We start from the raw sequence: 20,302 nt of genomic DNA on the forward strand, positions 1-20,302 counted from the left end.
GCAAATGGTTGTCACACCCTTACACTGTAACAGCTCATACACTCAACACTGGGGAGAGAGAAATGGGGACCAGCCAGACTGCGGCCCAGGAGAGGGACAAGCCACCCAGCCCGCGGTCCCAGGCGCCTGTGTCTGTGGCCAGCTCGGGCCCTGGGTGCCTGTGACTGGCCCGAGGAGGGAATCCTGGGTCCTGGGTGCGGGGCAAGGCATAGGCGGTTAGGGGCGATCAGGCAAGCAGGGGAGCAGTTAGGGGTGATCAGGCAGGCAGAGGTGGTTAGAGGCGATCAGGTAGGCAGAGGTTTTTAGGAGCAATCAGGCAGGCGAGTGGTTAGGAGCCAGTGGTCCTGGATTGCAAGATGCAGTCAGACATCCCCCAAGGGGTCCCGGGTTGGAGAGAGTGCAGGCCGGGCTGAGGGACAACCCCCCGACCCCCCGCACGAATTTTGTGCACGAGGCCTCTAGTAGATTTGTAATGGGCTTCCAGAGCAAGAGATCATAGTGCTCCTTTAGTACTTTGTTAGCTTACCCTTAAAAGGACCACAAATTTTCATTAAAAAGCAAAATTAAGTCATTCTTTCCCTGAAACTCCCTTAGGATAAATAATTCCATTGCTTATAGGGTACGTTTTTGTGTTTTTAAAAAATATATTTTTATTGATTTCAGAGAGAAAGGGGAAGGGAGAGAGAGACAGAAACATCAATGATAAAAGAGAATCATTGATCAGCTGCCTCCTGCATGCCCCCTACTGGGGATCAAGCGGGCAAACCAGACGTGTCCTTGACTGGAACTGAACCCATAGTGCTAAGTGCCATCCACTGAGCCAAACCTGTCAGGGCTAGAATTATAAGTTTTTATTTTCATAACCACAGCCTTGGGGGAGGATTAATGAGGAAACTTCCAATATATGACCAGGCACGCTAAATGAGTAAATCCAATCAAAAGATGAGACAGTCTGCCCAAGATAGTTTATATACCTACCATAAAATTAAGAGCAAGACTCACTAAATGCCAGTATAAATGCTACATTTATCAACTGTCAGACAAAAGTTTTATTCTCACCTTGCAAGTTTGCATACTTATTTTAAAAATGTAATTTTGTAAAAAGTTTGAGGTTATACAAAGTTTATAAATTAATCTGCAAACACATAGTGAACAAGAACTCTGAATTACATCAGGGGTAACCTACATGATTTCTGTAGAATTCACGGGCTGGGTCATAGGTGCACTTAACCTCTAGACCAGGGGTGGGCAAACTTTTTGACTCAAGGGCCACAATGGGTTCTTAAACTGGACCGGAGGGCTGGAACAAAAGCATGGATGGAGTGTTTGTGTGAACTAATATAAATTCAAAGTAAAGGAGCGGAGGGGAGAGCAAGAGAACCCTCCGCTCTTTCGGCTCCGCGGGCCAGATAGAACAGCCGAAGGGGCCAGATCCGGCCCGCAGGCCGTAGTTTGCCCAAGGCTGCTCTAGACATAAAGGTTGGGTCTCATTATTTTAGTGTCCATTTCCAACATTCACATAGATTTTCAAACTTGATCAGGTGGAATGCGTTCAAACTGGTGATGGAAAACTTACTATAAACTTATATACCAGAATCATAATTCCTGGACTTCCCAAATGTTAGCATGCATCAGGATGACCTGGAAGGCTTCTTGTAACAGAGTGCTGGCCTCCAGAGCTAGTGTTCGATTCTTGGGTCTGGGGTAGGATCAAGAATGTGTGCCTCTTACAAGTTGACAAAGTGATACTGTTGATCCAAGGACCAAACTTTGAGAACCATAGTAATATACTAATGAGGTGATACCAAAGCACTATGCTGTTTCAAAATGTCAAGTACTTTGCATAAATTTAAGAAGTAGAGCTTGTAACTTTAGACATCAAGTTTTCATGCTGCAGGTGTTACCTGATCCACACTCGTTGGTGGCCTGTACCAATTTTGGTTATAAAGCAACAACAAAAGCTATAAATTAATACTTATTGCAAATTTGGCATCCTAGTATCTGATTGGCATAAAAATATATTTTTGAAAGGCTTATGGCCTAAATAATATTCTCCTTAAAATATCCTGAAAAATAGTGTTGCACCACCAGCTGTGAAAAGACAGAATGGCATCCAGGAGCCTTAAAGGCACAGAAAAGGAAGCACTGAGTATTAAGAGAAGAAAGGAGCCTGAAACGTTATCCCTCCCATGGAAAAGAAGCACTGTGTCCTCCTTGCTTTCTCACAAGCACCTAGGCGATGGATGCTGATTTGGTGGTCCTCAAGGCTCCCTTCTGCATAACAAAGCCCTAGAATGTCATTTTTTAAATGTTTCCATGTAAGTTTCAATTAGTTTTTAACACAAACACACACAATACTCGAAACCATAAACATTTCATTAAACTAAAAAATACAGTGATAATTTTTAACCATGACCTGGCAAATTCATACAATTAAATAAAAGGAAAACCACCCCAGGGGGACAATTCATCAGTATCCTCAACAAATACCTTCTGAAGAACAGAGTTTGTACATGACTATAACCACTCAAAATTCAGACCTCCCATCTCTGGCTATTTCTATCACTTCCAACTTCTAAAACTTAGCTTCCCTTACTGTACTCATGGCTGAAGCTGAAAATGTTTCTCTAGAAACATCAGGAAGCTATTTCGACCCAGATACTTTTAGAATAACAAACCTTTATACTGCTTTACATTAGCTTTAATGGGAATATAAGGAGTAAACAACAGCTTATTTATTAGTGGTTTACATATCTGCCAGAAAGGCAAAAATGACTGTAACTCGCAAGATAATACACTCAAGAACATTACACACTCCTTTTTGGTGGTTAAAACAATGCAGATATAAAACAAAAAAGTGACTATTCCCATTAAAGTGACATCAAAAATTAGTTTTGAGAAAGAGCATTCTCTAACTCCTGGATGCCAGGAAGCAGAGTGTTTCAGAAGCAAAAAAAGAGAGCCCTAATTAAGAGTAAGGCCCCACCCCTCAGGGGTCACATAATTGGTTCTGCTGTTCTTAACTAATTCATCACTTCAACACATCAAACAACTTAGCCTGTTCTTTACCCAGAATTAAATTAAGAGATATAATAACACTCTTCAGAAATGCAAACACCCTGAGATAGATCATTACCAGAATCTACACAAGAATTTGCTATTTAGGTATAGTGAGTACAATTCATATTTAAAATCATTTCATAAAAATAACTGTCCCAAATCATCCAAGCTGCATTTTCTCCTATGATGATCACCGAAGCGATTTCTATTGTTAAGATTCTTCTTCATTGCTTGAATGTAGAAACTGCTTAGTAAAATTCTCCAGCTCATTTTTAAGTCGAACAGCTTTATTTCTAATTTAAGAAAATGAACAAAACACCAAAATCATTAAGGTCAATTTAAAAATGCATTTCATCCGATCTCAAAAAGTAAAAAAAACACACAACACTAGCCAACTGCTGCTACATTCATCTGAACTCAGACTACACTATAAATACCCTTTTAAGAGTACTTATATGTGCTACTACAGCTGGTCCCGGGTGCCAGAGGGAAGCCGGTACCGGCAGCCGAGGGAAGACCTACTCTTGCATGAATTTTGTGCATCGGGCCTCTAGTGATATATATATTTTTATTTTCCTCTTAGAAAAAGGATGAATTAGGAAATCAAAAATATTCATACTTGTTCAAGTCAGTCCAGCCAAAATCAGAGAAGTACCTAAGTGCCAATTATGTTTTGTCATTTATGTTTTGCTATGACAAGATGAAACACTATTTAAAAACCTCCCTAAGTTAAAAAATAAAAAAACTTCTACTGCATATAGTTTTACCAACTTTGAAAGGTTGTCTTTGGGAAGATCTAACTTGAAACAGGAGCAATGGAGCACTTGGGTGTGTCTGGTTGTGAGAAAGGGGACTGGGGCCTGAGGGATAGGCAGTCATCTTCCCTGGAGTTTGAGACTGAGGTGCACTGAGAGTGTGCCTGCTGTCAGATAGGAACACCATGGAGAGACATGACCACACGTGCTTTAAATAGACGTCTCAAAATTCAGGACACAAGAGAGAAACCAAGATGGTGGCATAGGTAGCACCTAAACTGCTGCCTCGCACAACAATTTCAAAACTACAGCTAAAAGACAGAACGGACATCATCCAGAACCACAGGAAGGCTGGCTGAGTGGAAATTCTACAACTAGAAGGAAAGAGAAAAGCTCAAGAGAATCAGAGGAGCAGCAAAGGGCTGAGGTACAGAGACACAAGCGTAGAGAGGAAGGTCGGCTGAGTGCCTGGCTGACTTTCTCTGGCGGGAAGCCCCAGACTGCACTGAACCCCAGTTCCGACTGCACTGAACCCCAGTTCCGACTGCACTGAACCCCAGTTCCGGACGAGACCCTGTGGACCCAGGCTCATACAGGGGGAGTCTGGACTGTCAGGTTGAGAGAAAGGCACACGGAAACTCGGAGACTTGGGGGAGCCGTGGCGGGCAGGGGTCTGGAGGCGCGAGTGCTCGCAGAGAAGACTGAATGCGGAGGTTGCCGCAGGCATTCCCTAGCGGAAGGGAGTCGGAAGCTCCTGACTGCACTGAACCCTAGTTCTGACTGCACTGAACGCCAGTTCCAGGCGAGCCCCTGGGGACCCACGCTCTTACGGGGGGAATCTGGACTGTCAGGCGGAAACTCAGGGGAGCCGCGGAAGGTAGAGGTCTGGAGGCGCGCACGCAAGGGCAGGGCTGACGGGAAGCCAAGACTGTCTGCTCTGCCCTGAGACTCCGCCCCAAGACTCCGCTCCATCCAAGCTGAGCACAGAGGCTTTTGCAATTTTGCAAGTCTAATCCTATAAGGCTGTCTCCAGCATCGAACTTCTCCCAGTGTAGACACAGCTGATCCTCACAGCCAACTGGCCTGGGGGTCAATACCTCCCAGTGATACCAACAACAATCAAGACTTAACTACAACAAGGCTGTACACACAGTCCACAAAGGGGTGCACCAAGAGTGTCCACCTCAGGTTAACTGGGGAGGCCGACCCACTGGGCCATATAGGAAACCTAGCACACAAATCTACCCTACCAACTCAGGGAAGCAACGAAAATGCGGAGACAAAGAAACAGATCACAAACAAAAGAAATGGAGGAAAACAAACGACTGGATATAGAATTCAAAACCACGGTTATAAGGCTTTTCAAGAATATCCTAGAAAAGGCCGATAAATTTAGTGAGACCCTCAAAGATATGAAAAAGGACCAACTAGAAATTAAACATACACTGGCTGAAATAAAAAATATACAGAGACCCAACAGCAGACTAGAGGAATGCAAGAATCAAGTCAAAGATTTGAAATACAAAGAAGCAAAAAACACTCAACCAGAAAAGCAAAAAGAAAAAAGAATCCAAAAAGTTGAAGATAGTGTAAGAAGCCTCTGGGACAACTTCAAGCGTACCAACATCTGAATTATGGGGGTGCCAGAAGAAGAGAGAGCAAGATACTGAAAACCTATTAGAAGAAATAATGACAGAAAACTTCCCCCACCTGGTGAAAGAAATAGACTTACAAGTCCAGGAAGCGCACAGAACCCCAAACAAAAGGAATCCAAAGAGAACCACACCAAGACACATCATAATTAAAATGCCAAGAGCAAAATACAAAGAGAGAATATTAAAAGCATCAAGAGAAAAACAGTTAATTACCTACAAGGGAGCACCCATACGACTGTCAGCTGATTTCTCAACAGAAACTATGCAGGCCAGATGGGAGTGGCAAGAAATATTCAAAGTGATGAATAGCAAGAACCTACAACCAAGATTACTCTACCCAGCAAAGCTATCATTCAGAATGGAAGGTCAGATAAAGAGCTTCACAGATAAGAAAAAGCTAAAGGAGTTCATCACCACCAAACCAGTATTATATGAAATGCTGAAAGGTATTCTTAAAGAAGAGGAAGAAGAAAAAAGTAAAGAGAAAAATAATGAACAACAAATACATATCTATCAACAAGTGAATCTAAAAATCAAGTGAATTAAAAATCTGAGGAACAGAATAATCTGGTGAATATAATAGAATCAGGGGCATAGAAAGGGAGTGGACTGATAATTCTCAGGGGGAAAGGGGTATGGGGGGTACAGGAAGAGACTGGACAAAAATCATATACCTATGGATGAGCACAGTGTGGAGAACGTAAGGGCAGAGGGTGGGGTGGGAACCGGGTGGAGGGGAGCTATGGGGGGAAAAAGAAGAAACAATTGTAATAATCTGAACAATAAAGATTTATTGAATTAAAAAAAAAATTCAGGACACAAGGACAGCCTCTCTAATTTGCAGACATTTCAGACTGCTCTTATATGGGCGATTTTATGTAGTAGGTACCCTGGTAACTAGCAGCAGGGACTAAATGATGCTTAATGATTCCCTCAGAGTCATACGTAAACCAGTAAATGGGTAATGAAGTGGAAAGTTGTTAATTGCCAAGAAGTAGAGACCACATGGTGAAACTTGTCCCCTAAAACAGAATTTAGACCCCCGAAGAATCCATGATAAACCATATTAAACCAGAATTCCACATTATACTACGTGGTTTGTTTGTTTTTTACTTTTATAGCCTTGAATTTAGTATTCCCCAGTGAAAATGGAAGTTATGGGTCTTGGAGATACAGGACTAAAAAGCGATACTTTTAATTACAGAACTTGTGCTCTCAAAAGGGACTAATATAGTTTAACAGAGTTCGAAGTTGACATCTAAAAGCATCCATTTACATCAGATGTTTCTTATTGTTGAAATTAGCATTCATTGAAATTTCAAAACTATGGGATTAAATATGGAATATTATAATTTAAGCCACCAGAAAGCTAAAGTTTTAATATAATCACTAGTGATTTACATAATTATATTTTGGTAATGAGACCAATAAATGTTCATATTATGGAGAAAAAAAATGCTTTAAGTACCTTAAAAGCTTTGAATTGTTTTGTATTTCCTCCAATTGATCTATCTCTTTGGAAAATCTAGCAATTTCTTCTTCCAGGTGTTTTTGTGTAATATCAACTTGTTGGCAAAGGCGAGCAAAAGTGGTTGCCATTTCCCTTAAAATAAAAAACAATTTTATCAGCTATCACAAGTGTCTTAAAATGCATGGGCTTTCAAAAGATTATATAAAAGATCACAAGTTTAAAATACTCTTAAAAACATAAGGTATTAAAGAACAAAGTGCTAAGAATGGGATGAGGGAGGCATGGAACTTGTAAGTTTAATATGACTGTGGGCCTAATTCCATCTGGCTTCAAGATCAATGTTCAATAGGCACGATTTCCACTGCCATATGGTTGTAAACATGAACAAGCTATAAAAAGGCAAAAGATGGGTATATTTCTTCAGAAGCACAGTCAACCTTACTCACCTCCTGCCATAAAAATAATTACTGAGAACAGAAAAGAAAATTTCATTAATCCTATTAACTTATGCAAAAAATACTTTAAATTGTAACATTTAACCATGTTTCCAGAATCAAAGAGCATTACTTCTTTTGTGTGCTAGTTCATACATTATATTTTGTAACTGGGAACATGCCTACCAGGTATATATTTCTGTAATATCATTAACTGTCTTACTCATTTTTCTCTGCCAATTATTCTCCTGTACATCTTTCCCATTCCATGGTCTTTAATTACCAATATTGAACAAATGAAGCATCTTTCATTATTTTAATGTTTTATTAAATTAATATACAGCTAATATTACTTTGACTGAGTAATTAGTTAAGGTTATCTCCATTAGAGTGTGACATCCTCTAGGGAAAGGATCAAGTTATCTTTAACTTTTTATTTCCTATAACATCAAGCAGTTATTGTCACATGGTAGACAATAAATGTTTGACCATCAGTTGAATGGAAAGCTTTATTAACTTTGTTTTTATGTGAACCTCAGCTGATTTCTGTTGGAGGTCCAGCTATATTCAATAGAAGAAAGATCTTCCTTAATATAATATAAAACTATTATTCATGCCCTGGTTGGTTTTGCTCAGTGGTTGCAGACTGAAGGTCATGGGCTTGATTCCTGTCAAGGACACAAAACTCAGTTGCAGGCTAGATACCCGGCCTAGGTCAGGGTGCATTCAGGAGGCAACCAATGGATGTGTCTCTCTCACATCGATGTTTCTCTCTCTGTCTCTCCTCCTCCCTGCCACTCTGTCTAAAAATCAAAGGAAAAAAATATCCTCAGGTGAGGAATAAAAAAACAAAGAACAAATTTAAAAAACCTATTATATAAAATAGGAGTTCAATAACTATTCGGTAAATGAATGAACTTATTCAGTGGTCTCAAATCCATGCCCTCATTTTCTCCATTCTCTATAGCTCTATTAGTACAGGCTTTCATCTTGTGTCTGAAACAGTACAATCTCCCTGCAAATTCTTGTCTCCTTAATCTAAACCATTCTATGCACACCACACCACTGCAAAGCTATTTGTCCTGTCCTAGGGCTAAATATTAATGATATCACTTCCAGGATTCCTAATTATCCAGGCTCCTGTCCTACTGTCAGGTTCATACTTAAATGTACTCCCCATCCCCATACATACATTTCTCACTGAAACTCTCCTGTTTCTGAACACATTCCTTTTCCTCTACCCTCCTGCCTTTGGTTTGGGCTGTTTTCTCTGCCTATATCTTCCAATTCCGCACATTCTACCCCTCCTCTAGGAAATCTATATTGATCCACTAACCTTCATGATTTCAGATTATAGTGCCTCACATTAAAAAGCTCTCATATTACTTATCGCTTTTCACTTTTATTATAATGATGTACATTATGTCTTCTATTAAGTTGTAATCATGAACTTTTTAATTCCTTTCTCAGTAGTATCCAAATACAGATTATTATGCACTGACTTAACTGGAATTCTACATATTTTTACTAAATCAATGAAATATTTATGATACATAAAAGAAGACAATCACGTATTTATGTTAACAACAAATGGGTTCACATTGTAATCTTTGCACTATACTCTTATTTCTCCACGCATGGCATACTTCAATATACTTGCCCTTTTCTAAAGCTGAAGATGAATTTTTCTTTTTTCTCATGGAGATGAATTTCTCAACTTACTGTTGTACTTGATGGCTGCAGTTTGCACTTGTGAAGCTAACAATCATCTGTAGTTTCTCAGTTGCATAGTTCACAAACTGCTGCTTAAAAGCTCTCTCTTTGGCTCGGGTGGTCCAGGCCAGCCTTTCATAAAGATATAAAGCTCCATACATACTTAACGAAACAGATATGAGTTTCCAGCCTACAGTTTTCCAAATCTGTAAGATAAATTTACAGCTTACTTTGACAAAGAAAAACACAGCTGGGGAGATTGTACTCAAAGGAGATTGTACTATAGGTCTTATGAGTCAGATCCATGTTTAAGAAATTTATATTCATTCTCTAAGAGAACCTAAAGATATCAGAAATCAAACAAGCTGAAAAAGGAGTAGCACATAAATATCAGGCAAGAAGTTTGATAACCTGCTAGACATTTGGTGAGATGATTCAATACATCTTGAAAAAGGAGGTTATTTCTTTTAGGTTGTGTTTCAAAAACCAAAACTTGTAAATTGATGCTGTTAATGATATGAAAATTTTTTTTAACTTGTAAGAACTACTACTAAGAAGTAATCGTTACTACTTTAAGGCAGATCCCTTTGGTATTTAGATAAGATTAGATATGGGACCTGGATCATTCTGTTATTCCATATACAAATACCATTTCTTTGTGTGCTGTGATGAAAAAATAGTTGGAAAGCATTGTTCAAGGACCAACTAGTTGGTGGTATTTCTTTCCTAAAGATGCATTTTAAAAAAATGTATATTGCGGTAATAATTTCACTATACATGTGTTTGTCAAATCATTATGCTAAACACCTAACACTAACACAATATTAGTGTCAATTTATTTCAATTTAAAAATGTAACATGAGGCTTGTGAAACTCTTCTTAATTCATTAACTTTAACCTACACCTTTTGATGTCATTTTATAGATTCTGAAAACAGAGGTAAATATACCGCTCTCTTTGCGATATAGCAGAAAGCTTTGTAAAATTTCAATTTTCATTACAATAAAAAGTATTGTTTCTTACCACTCCTCCAACAACAATGATGCCCATAGACGTTCTGGATGTAAGAGAAGCTAATGCTGTTATTAAGGTAACCATGATTTCTTCCTGTGATGCATTATCTGGTGTTGCTGGATTGGTGGGAGTAGAAGCTAAAGACCTGGGGAGCTAATAACGTTGGGTAAAAGGATTACAATTAAACAACTCTAAATGGAATAAAGTTTACTATATTATATTGTACTTCTTTTAAAATTATAGTAGTAAATCAATGAAAAGAACAACTTTAATGAGTTTACCATAAATACACGAAGAAAGTAAGTGATCTGAAACTTATTTCGATGACATAATTTTCTATGACTTAGATATTGTAAAGAATAATGAATTTTCATAATATACAATGAGTTTATCTGTAACAGTAGGCCTTCAAATTAAACCCTGGCCAGTTTGCCACAGTGGATAGAGTGTTGGCCTGCGGACTAAAGGGTCCCGGGTTCAATTCGGTCAAGGCACAAACCTCTGTTGCAGGGTTTGATTCCAGTTGGGGTACATATAGGAGGCAGCCAATTGATGTCTCTCTCTCACATCAATGCTTCTATCTCTCTGTCTCCCACTGTCTCTAAAAATCAATGGAGCCCTAACCGGTTTGGCTCAGTGGATAGAGCATCGACCTGTGGACTCAAGGGTCCCAGGTTTGATTCCAGTCAAGGGCATGTACCTTGGTTGCGGGCACATCCCCAGTAGCGGGTGTGCAGGAGGCAGCTGATCAAAGTTTCTCTCTCATCGATGTTTCTAACTCTTTCTTCCTCTCCCCTCCTCTCTGTAAAAAATCAATAAAATATATTTAAAAAAAAAAATCAATGGAAAAATATCCTTGGTGAGGATTAACAAAAAATTAAATAAAAATAATCACGCCGAAACCGGTTTGGCTCAGTGGATAGAGCGTCGGCCTGCGGACTGAGGGGTCCCAGGTTCGATTCCGGTCAAGGGCACATACCTTGGTTGCGGGCACATCCCCAGTAGGAGGTGTGCAGGAGGCAGCTGATTGATGTTTCTCTCTCATCGATGTTTCTAGCTCTCTATCCCTCTCCCTTCCTCTCTGTAAAATATCAATAAAATATATTTAAAAAAATAATAATAATAATCACAAGAGCCCTGGCCAAGTGGCTCAGTTGGTTGGAGCATTGTCCTATACACCAAAAGACTGAGGGTTTGATCCCTGGTCTGGGTGCTTACAGGAGACAACCAATCACATTGATGTTCTCTCTCTTCCCACCCTCACCCCCTTTCTCTCTCTAAAATAAATATACCTCAGGTGAGGATTAAGAAAATAAATAAATAAAAATACATTATAAGAAAGTTCAAAGATAAGCCACAGATTAGAAGAGCATATTTAGAAACTGTATATCTGATAAATGACCTGTATCTAGAATAAATAAACAACTTCTACAAGTCAATTAGAAGCCAATAACTTAATTAAAAATTAGGCAAGTAATTTGAATAGACATTTTATAAAGCAAGATACATGAATGGCTAAAAGCACATGAAAAAAAAAACACATGAAAAGATGTTCAAAATCAATATAATCAAAACTACAATGAGATACCACTTCACATACTCTAGGAATAAAAAAGACAGATAATAACAAGTCTGGATGAAAATGTTGAGAAACAGAACCTTAACATGTTGTTGATGTGAATGTAAAATGCAGCCACTTTGGAAAACATTTTGGCAGTTCTTCAGAAAGTTAAACATATTTGCCTTTGGTATAGCAATTTCACTACTAGGTATATACTCAAGAGAAGTGAAAACAGATGTCTACATATAGAAAGAACAAGAGTGCTCTGGCCAGTGGGATTAGAGCATCGGCCTGCTCACTGAAGGGTCGAGGGTTTGATTCCCAGTCAAGAACAAGTATCTGGTTTCAGGTTTGATCCCTGGTCTGGGTTGGGGCAAGTATGGGAGGCAACCAATCGATCTCTCTCTCTCTCCCCACATCCTTCCCTAATTCCTTTCCACTCTCTCTAAAAATCAATGGAAGAAATATCCTCAGGTGAGGATTAACTAAAATAAAAACCTCCACAAAAACAAAACACAAAATAAAAGGAGAATCTCAACCGGTAGAATCAAAGCCACATACCTGTGTAGCAGTACAGCAATAAACACCTGATAAAAAGACTACTCCAAACAAAACAAAGCAGAAAAATCTGTACCTGAAAGACAGGCTCCGATAATCCTAGAAGCACCCTCTGTGCATTCGTAGGACCCAAGAAACGATGGACAAGGGAAGACCAGCCCAAGGAAAAACGAAATACAATATCCTCTTGAAAGTCTGAACATAACATGTGGCAATTTAGGTCATAGCTGAGATCAAATTTCTTGCAAGGAACCAGTGTATGTAGTTTATTCTGTACATCAGAAGGAAGTAATGGTTTCAAATTTTCTAGAAAGAACAAAAGTAGGACATTTATTTTAAGAAACAACAGTAAATAATGTTTTACATTTTGTAAAATATCTAAAAAAAAATAAATCCTTTACCAACAAAATAAAGAACTTGTAGACATAAATATTACCAATAATTTCTTGCTGGGATTGAAGCATTGAAGCGTTGACTTCACTGGTGCACCGATCAGCCAAATTTCTTCCCATCCCATCTTCTATGTGCTTATTTAACTCCTGTTAAAAACAGTAAATGTCCACATTATTTTTTCTCTAGAATATAAGCAGTTTTATAAAAATGTTAGAAATTTAGTAAGCACTAAAATGATCTTATTCTAAGAGGATAACTTTTCTGTATATTTTATATACAAGGTAGTTTACATTTATTACAGGAGTTCACAGGAGATGTTAACAGGTTAATTGAGTACTGACTGCCATAAAGACACCAATATAGACAAACCCACTACATAAGAGTATAGAATACAGTGAGGGAACTGTATGTATAGCTTTAACTACAATTTAACTTACACTTTTATATACTTTCAATACACTTGGAGTAGGATGAAACTCAGAACAAAATTCATCAACCAAAACAGAAAGTCGACAAATTTCATCTGTCATTGCACATGAAACCTGAAAATATGGAAAAAAAATCAGAGTAAAAAAATTAAACAAGATCATCAACCATTCAAAAAACCAAACTGAAAAAAACACACACAAAATATTCCTTTAAGGCAACAGGGATAACATTTTTAGCATTATCAAAAATATTTCCATTTCCAGTTTAGTCATAAAATTACTGTTACCCACCTTGTTTGCCACTTCCTCTGTAACCTCCCTGATTTTCTTCTTAACATCCAGTGTCAACAGGTTCATCTGATTTCGGATAAAGTCCAGTCTATCAATGTGGTCTTCCCTCTCTTCCATCGAATAAACCCTATTATGGTATGAAGAGTAATTAATAATCAGGGAATATTAAAGTCTCAAAGCAATTAAGCAATGGCACTCAATTATGTAATGAATCATCTGTTAGCATGATAAAAGAAAAAAATCTCATATTCCAACATTGAAAAGGATTCAAACTATATTTCACTTATAAAATATTTTATAGATGATTGGATATAAATTACTTTGTTTCTCTGCCTATGTGTCATCTGAGCCCCACCAAAGAATTAGTAAGAATTCTAAGTCTCCAAACACTTCATATATATGAACAGAACTCAATACTGACTTTATATAACAAATAAGGGCCATCTAATGGCATCCTGTAAGCCAAATCCAGCAGCTGCTAGTTTCTGTTAAAAGTTTTCTTGGAATATAGTTATGCTCATTCATGTACAGTAGGTCCTTGGGTTACGTCGGAGATCTGTTCCTACAGCACGAGATAACGCGATTTTCGCTGTAAATCGAAACCACATAAGCACCTACGTCACTCACATGGAGCAATGAAGAGAAACAGTAAAAAAAATTTAAAAGAAAGATAACAATTCCTGACCTTTACTTGTGGTAAATAATAAAAAACATAAAGCACATATGTACATACGTTGAAATGACAGAACTTTTTTTTTTAATAAATGGCGACGTAACCATGGAAAGATGTACTTCGAGTCTGAAGTAACCCAAGGACTGTCTGTACCTATTACCTAAATGCCTGCTTTTGCTCTAAAACTGCAGAATTGAGTAGTTGCAAGAGATGGTATGGCCCACAAAGCCTAGAATATTTTCTCTCTGGCCTTTATAGAAAATTTGTCAACCTGTAGATGATGTAGGGAAAAAAAGACCCGAGATCCTAAAATTTAAGATCATCTTTAACAAGAGTTTCTAAGACATGATGATTATACAAACCATCCTCAAATCACATATTCTTTGTGCCATGTTTAGTTCAATGTCCTATATTTTTAAAAAATTAGTAAGGTCAATCCAGCGGCTTGACTACTTTGGCAACTACAATAAAGCTACTGAGCGGAAAGGGACATAAATGGCAATACAATCTCATTATACAGAAAAGTGCACAGAGCCTGAGATCAGATTCTGGGGTCTCCCCACTTTGATTTATATGTTGGAAATTCTCTAATTTTTTAGATAATACATTCCTGCAAACGTGTCAAAATTACGCAATAGATTTAAACATGAGAGGAGTTGTTCCTAGCAACATCAAATACAGTTAAAATTCCCAATTATATGTCATCTTGGACTTAATCTTTAATGCTTTATATCTTTCTTTTGATTGGTTTAAACTCACTAAAGGTTCAACTGAGACTTACCATCATTATACTTGTCACATCTAATAACATTCTGATCATTGTTTCAAGTGTATCAAGGTTGTGACAACTACCTTTTTCTTTTATAGTTCTGCCATTTTCATGCATTCATTTTCATTTTTATAAAGTAATAAATGGAATAAAATCGTGCAGTACAGTGTGACATAGAGAGTAGTGCTTACCAAACTGACTTTCTGGCTGGCAGATAATATTACCTTGTTTGTTTGCCAGCTGATAAAAAACAACCACTGGCACAAAAAAGTGATTTCAAGGAATCAATGTATGAATATATGAAAGATGGATCATGGGTTGAATATAAAAAAGAGGGTCACCTGCTCTGCACTTTTTTAAGAAACTTAGCTTGAAGAAATGCTTCTTCCACTGCTTTACAGATATTTTAAAGCCACTAAACATTTTAAAACCACAAGCCCTACACAATGCTGAGATCCAGGGAATGCAAATGATGTGTACAACAAATAAACAGAATATTTACATTTAATATTCATTTAAAAACATGCAAGTAGACACCAGCTAAACTAACAAGGTTGATTTTAGTAGGAAATTTATAATGTAACAATTTCAAATCCTAGTTTAAGGAACTCATCTTGATACAAAAACACACGTTTATTTTGCAATAAATGCATTCATACCTTTTCTCTGCTGCTGCCACGTTTATTGAATCCATTATGTCTTGCACAGTATCTAATATCTGTTTAGCTCTGATAGTGTGCTGTTCAAACTTTGTTTTCACTGCTGACTGCGAGATACACTCCTGCGAGGGGCCCAAGCCATAACACATTACTGTAATTCCATCCCAACATTTTTAGGAATTGAAACACAAAAACTTGCTGTTTATAACTTTAACCAAAACAGAAATTAGGATAGAAAATAAATACATGATAAACACAACTTAAAATTACAAAGGTTAAAAAAAATTACAAAGATGAAAAAGTAAAAAGTGTTTTCAAACAGCAAGTTCAAATCTTTGTGTTAACTTTACACAGTAATGTGCAATGGTTTTTACTATATTATTTTTCAAAATAAATAAATAACAGGGTCAAAATAAGAATTTTCAGTGTTAAAAAAGATTTTCTTTTATAATTACTAATTTTATTTGTATTGCCTTTAATCTACTTCTAGATTTTTCTCATACTTGCAATAGATGACCTAATAAAGTTATTGAGTTATAAATTAAAATACTACTGTATTAAAAAAATTTATTTGTATTGCCTTTAATCTACTTCTAGATTTTTCTCATACTTGCAATAGATGTCCTAATAAAGTTATTGAGTTATAAATTAGAATTCTACTGTCTTAAAAAAAATTTAGTTGAATGCCATGATTCACATAAGGTCATTATAAAGGACTTTTGCAGATGAAAACTTGCACAATTTGAAAAATACGTTTTAACAATAATCTAAGTAATATTTTAATCTTCCTATTGTCATTGGTCTACAGTGTGTGCATTTAGGTCCCAATGATGCCCTATCTCATTTGTTTTACCTTCAAGCTAAATACAGCTAACAACCTGTTAATAGTTGTACAAATCAGAATTTCATTACCAGTGTTTACTTAAATAGGAGAAAATATATCAGAATGTATCACATATAGTAATGAATGTTTATTTTGTGAAGTTTTAGTTTCAATTTTAACATATGTGCATACTACTTATTATTTAAAATATTTATAGTGATTCATCATCAAATGTTTTCAAAATCATTAAATTAAAATCAGCCTTTCATGTTTACTTCACAGAACTTAACACTTGAAAACAACTTCAAGTATTTACAGAATAATACTATCTGGACTTTGAACAATCAAGAGATGTCCATGTGCCCTGACCGGGTGGCTCGGTTGGTACACCAAAAGATGGTGGGTTCGATTCCAGGTCAGGGCACATAATTAGGTTGTGAGTTTGATCCCCAGTCAGGGCATGTATAGGAGACAACCAATTGATGTTTCTCTCTCTCTTTCCCTTCCTCTCTAAGATCAATCAACATTTCCTTAGGTAAGTATTAAAAAAAAAAAAGACATCATCTGGGTCACAACATTAATAACCACAATAGATGTTTTGGAGGAGGCCATGTTTATTTTCTATGATGAATTTTTAAAAATTAGGCATATACCCCAACTCCAATATTTCTTTGAATTCATCTTTTTGAACCTCTTTGTATATGTATAACTAGTACAAAATTGTGGTCATTACTTCCTAAAGTTATTACTATCCTTCGTTAAAATAAATAGCTTTCAGGATTTAACCCTGGCCAGTGTGGCTCAGTTGGTTGGGTGTTGTCCCATGCACCAAAAGGTTGCTAGTGTAATTCCTGGTTAGGGCACATGCCCGAGTTGTGGGCTTGATCCCCAGTATGGGGTGTGCAGGAGGCAGCCGATCTCTAAAAATCAATTTTTTAAAAAAGCTTTCAGGATTTAAAGGGTAACCACTTAAAACTCTAGTGTTCTATATACAGGCTGGGGCAAAAGTAGGTATATAGTTGTGAGTACACAAAACACAGAATTTATTCTTGTATTATTATTTGTTAATTATTATATTATTTTCCATACAAACAACTTACACCTACTTTTTGCCCCACCCTGTATATTAACTTGAAATCAGTATGCTACATATTCATTTAATGTACTATTTATAACCTATGCTTAGCCTTCAGGTCTCTAAAATGGTTTCTGTTCACTTCATTAAGGTAGAAAAGACGTAAAATCTCTTTTGCCACTTTAGTTGCCCTCTTCAGTATTTGTTTGAGGTATAGAACACAAAACAAAAATCATTTCTTTAGCTGTAAGCCCACAAGGGTAATTAATTTAGCTAACAGTTCATACAGCTTTAACTCAGAGATGTTACTCTCTTCCATTACATAGCCTCACTTTTGCTGGTGGTTAAGCTCACTTATACATCACTTCATATCACTAATCCAGAGGATATTGGTGGTAGAAAGTTCCAGCATTCCTGTTCAGTACATGCCAAAGCAAAAACCACCAAGAACTATACAATATTAAACATTTAAAGTGTAAACTGCTTATTTTTAACAACCAAAACTCATGTTTTACTTTAAATAACTGTCTCATAAATTGCCAAATTAACCTCCACAAAAACGATAATAAAAGCATTAAAATATTTTTAAAAGGAAAAATGGTTAAAAGAAACTCTATGTTCCTCGATGAAGCAGATCTAGATATCAGCAATGAAGATTTCAATTTGTAGTTAACAGCACAGTATTAGAGCTAGACTAGACAGGAAAGAAAAGATCTCCAAAAGTTATTAGGCAATATAAAAATTACTTCTTGATTAAAAAATATACAATGATGAATAAGTATAAAGAAAAACATAGGAAATCGTCTTGTAATAAAAAGTATCGCACAATGGTATTCCCACTGATCAGAAAAATATCAAGAGTCAACCTGCAAAAGAAATATTCTATTTTACTGAATTATTTTGCAGAACTCTTAATAGACTTATATGTTTTTGAATTTCATAAGAAATATATTTATCAGGAACTCTAATTTTCCAAAAAGTTTAAAATACTACATCAAACCAACTTAAATTCCATCCTGTCAAGGTATCATTATACTGTTTTACAACTTATTAAAGATTTAGAACCAAAACAATAAGCATATCTCAAGATAGTTTTCTGACTTTCGAAAAACATCTAAAGAAGCCTGCTGATAAGTAATCATATGCAGCTACACAAGTAAATATTAATATTTATGTGTAATTGAAACATAAAACAAACTTGTTAAGACCTCCTTGATAACAGACCACAAACACTCAATAACATATAGTCCTATTTACCACTCTCAACTTATTATTTTGAAATATTTTTAAATGACAAGAAAGTGTAAGAATGAACATCAATATAATATACCTTTTAAGTAAATGTACAAACTATTAACATTCAACCTCATTTTTTTAGGCTTCCTTCTCTGGCTCTTCATACAGATATATAGCTATGCCTCTATATAGAGATATACATATACTTACGTGTGTGTGTGTGTGTGTGCGTGTGTGTATGCCTGCTATAAACACACAGACACACATATTCCTGAATAATTTGACAGTTCACTGCAGCCACCACCATACTACTAAATATATGAACATGTGGCTCCTACAGATCCATGAAAACAATTATTGTATTCAGAACATTTATCACTGGGACAATACTACTAACCTAACACAGAGTCCATTTTCAAATTTTACCAGTTATCCCAGGAATGTTCTTTACAACAAATTCACTGACATTTTACAGAAGAGTTATTTTATATACTTTTTCCACCATACAACCAAAATTATTAAAAAGTTAATGGCCAAATAACTGAGCAAAGATATTTAGATTTCTCAAAGGCTTAGAATATACAACTGTCCAAATACAGGTTGAAAACAGCAAGAAAGCCCTAGCCGGTTTGGCTCAGTGGATAGTGTTGGCCTGCGGACTGAAGGGTCCTAGGTTAGATTCCGGTCAAGGGCACATGCCCGGGTTGTGGGCTCGATCCCCAGTAGGGAGCATGCAGGAGGCATCAATCAATGATTCTCTCTCATCATTGATGTTTCTATCTCTCTCCCTCTCCTTTCCTCTCTGAAATCAATAATGTATTTTTTTTTAAAAAGAAAACATATTGTATTAGAATTAACATTTATTTTCTTGATTTAATTTCCAAGCTTTGTTTAACTTGGTACTCTGTTTGTTCATTTAATATTTAGCTCCTTTGAACCAAATTAATCTCAAAGAAGTCCATGACAAAGATCGGACTTTGATAAAAATGATGAATTTGGCACAGTTTTCCTTCTCACAAAAATCATAAAACTACAAAAGGAAGGGAAATTTTAAAAATGAAGACAAAATGTATATAGAGACCATAGTCTGTGATCATAATGCAAAGAAACCAATAAATTAATAAACAAAAGTTGGATATAAAGAATAAAAAATATGAATTTTAACTCCTGTATTAAATAGGATATTCCAAAAACTATTAATTACAAATAAATAATGAATAAACTGGGTACTGAAACCCATGGAATACGTCCAAAGTTACACTCACAGAGAAATTCATAGCCCTGAATTCTTTCTTAAAGAACAAAAAGCAGAGCGCACTTTCCCCAACTGGAGCTGAAACACCAAAGACATCTCCGGGAGCAGAACAGCGGAGGAGACCAGCGCAGGCTGGTTCAGACTATTGTGGAGCTGCCTAGCAGAAGAGGGTCATGGCCTCAGGGACCTGCCATGGGCAGCCTCACAGCCGCACTGTAGCACTACTGAGCGGTTCCACAGCAGTGCTGTTTTCACAACCATGCTGTATTACCATTGAGCTGTTTGCACTAAATAAAGTTTCCTTCTTCAAAAGAACAAAACGCAAAAAACAATGCCACTTAAAATGCTTTGGACACCCAAACAAAATTTTTGGCCCATCTGGTTATTTCTGTAGATAAATTCAAACAATTTCTATCTGATTCTCATTTTAGATCTATAATAGTTTCAACTAAACAAAAATTTCAAATTCTAAATCCTGA

At 36.6% G+C, this 20,302-nt stretch overlaps 1 protein-coding gene across 4 annotated transcripts in view; it reads right to left on the reverse strand.

The window, feature by feature from the left end:
- Positions 1-2,357: 2,357 nt before the first annotated feature.
- The window catches only part of MFN1 (mitofusin 1), a 35,237-nt gene continuing 17,292 nt past the window's right edge, over positions 2,358-20,302 (reverse strand). For all 4 annotated transcript variants that reach the window (XM_080657765.1, XM_080657768.1, XM_080657766.1 and 1 more), the window contains exons 10-18: positions 15,435-15,556; positions 13,334-13,460; positions 13,052-13,156; positions 12,658-12,760; positions 12,298-12,527; positions 10,112-10,255; positions 9,098-9,294; positions 6,939-7,073; positions 2,358-3,353 (exon numbers count right to left, since the gene is read on the reverse strand). In XM_080657765.1, coding sequence (XP_080513891.1) covers positions 3,272-3,353; positions 6,939-7,073; positions 9,098-9,294; positions 10,112-10,255; positions 12,298-12,527; positions 12,658-12,760; positions 13,052-13,156; positions 13,334-13,460; positions 15,435-15,556 — 1,245 coding nt within the window. In that variant the 3' untranslated portion in view covers positions 2,358-3,271. The remainder of the gene's footprint in view (positions 3,354-6,938; positions 7,074-9,097; positions 9,295-10,111; positions 10,256-12,297; positions 12,528-12,657; positions 12,761-13,051; positions 13,157-13,333; positions 13,461-15,434; positions 15,557-20,302) is intronic.

Source organism: Plecotus auritus (assembly GCF_963455305.1).
Source record: "Plecotus auritus genome assembly, chromosome: 2".
In the NCBI taxonomy this organism is placed as follows: Eukaryota; Metazoa; Chordata; class Mammalia; order Chiroptera; family Vespertilionidae; genus Plecotus; species Plecotus auritus.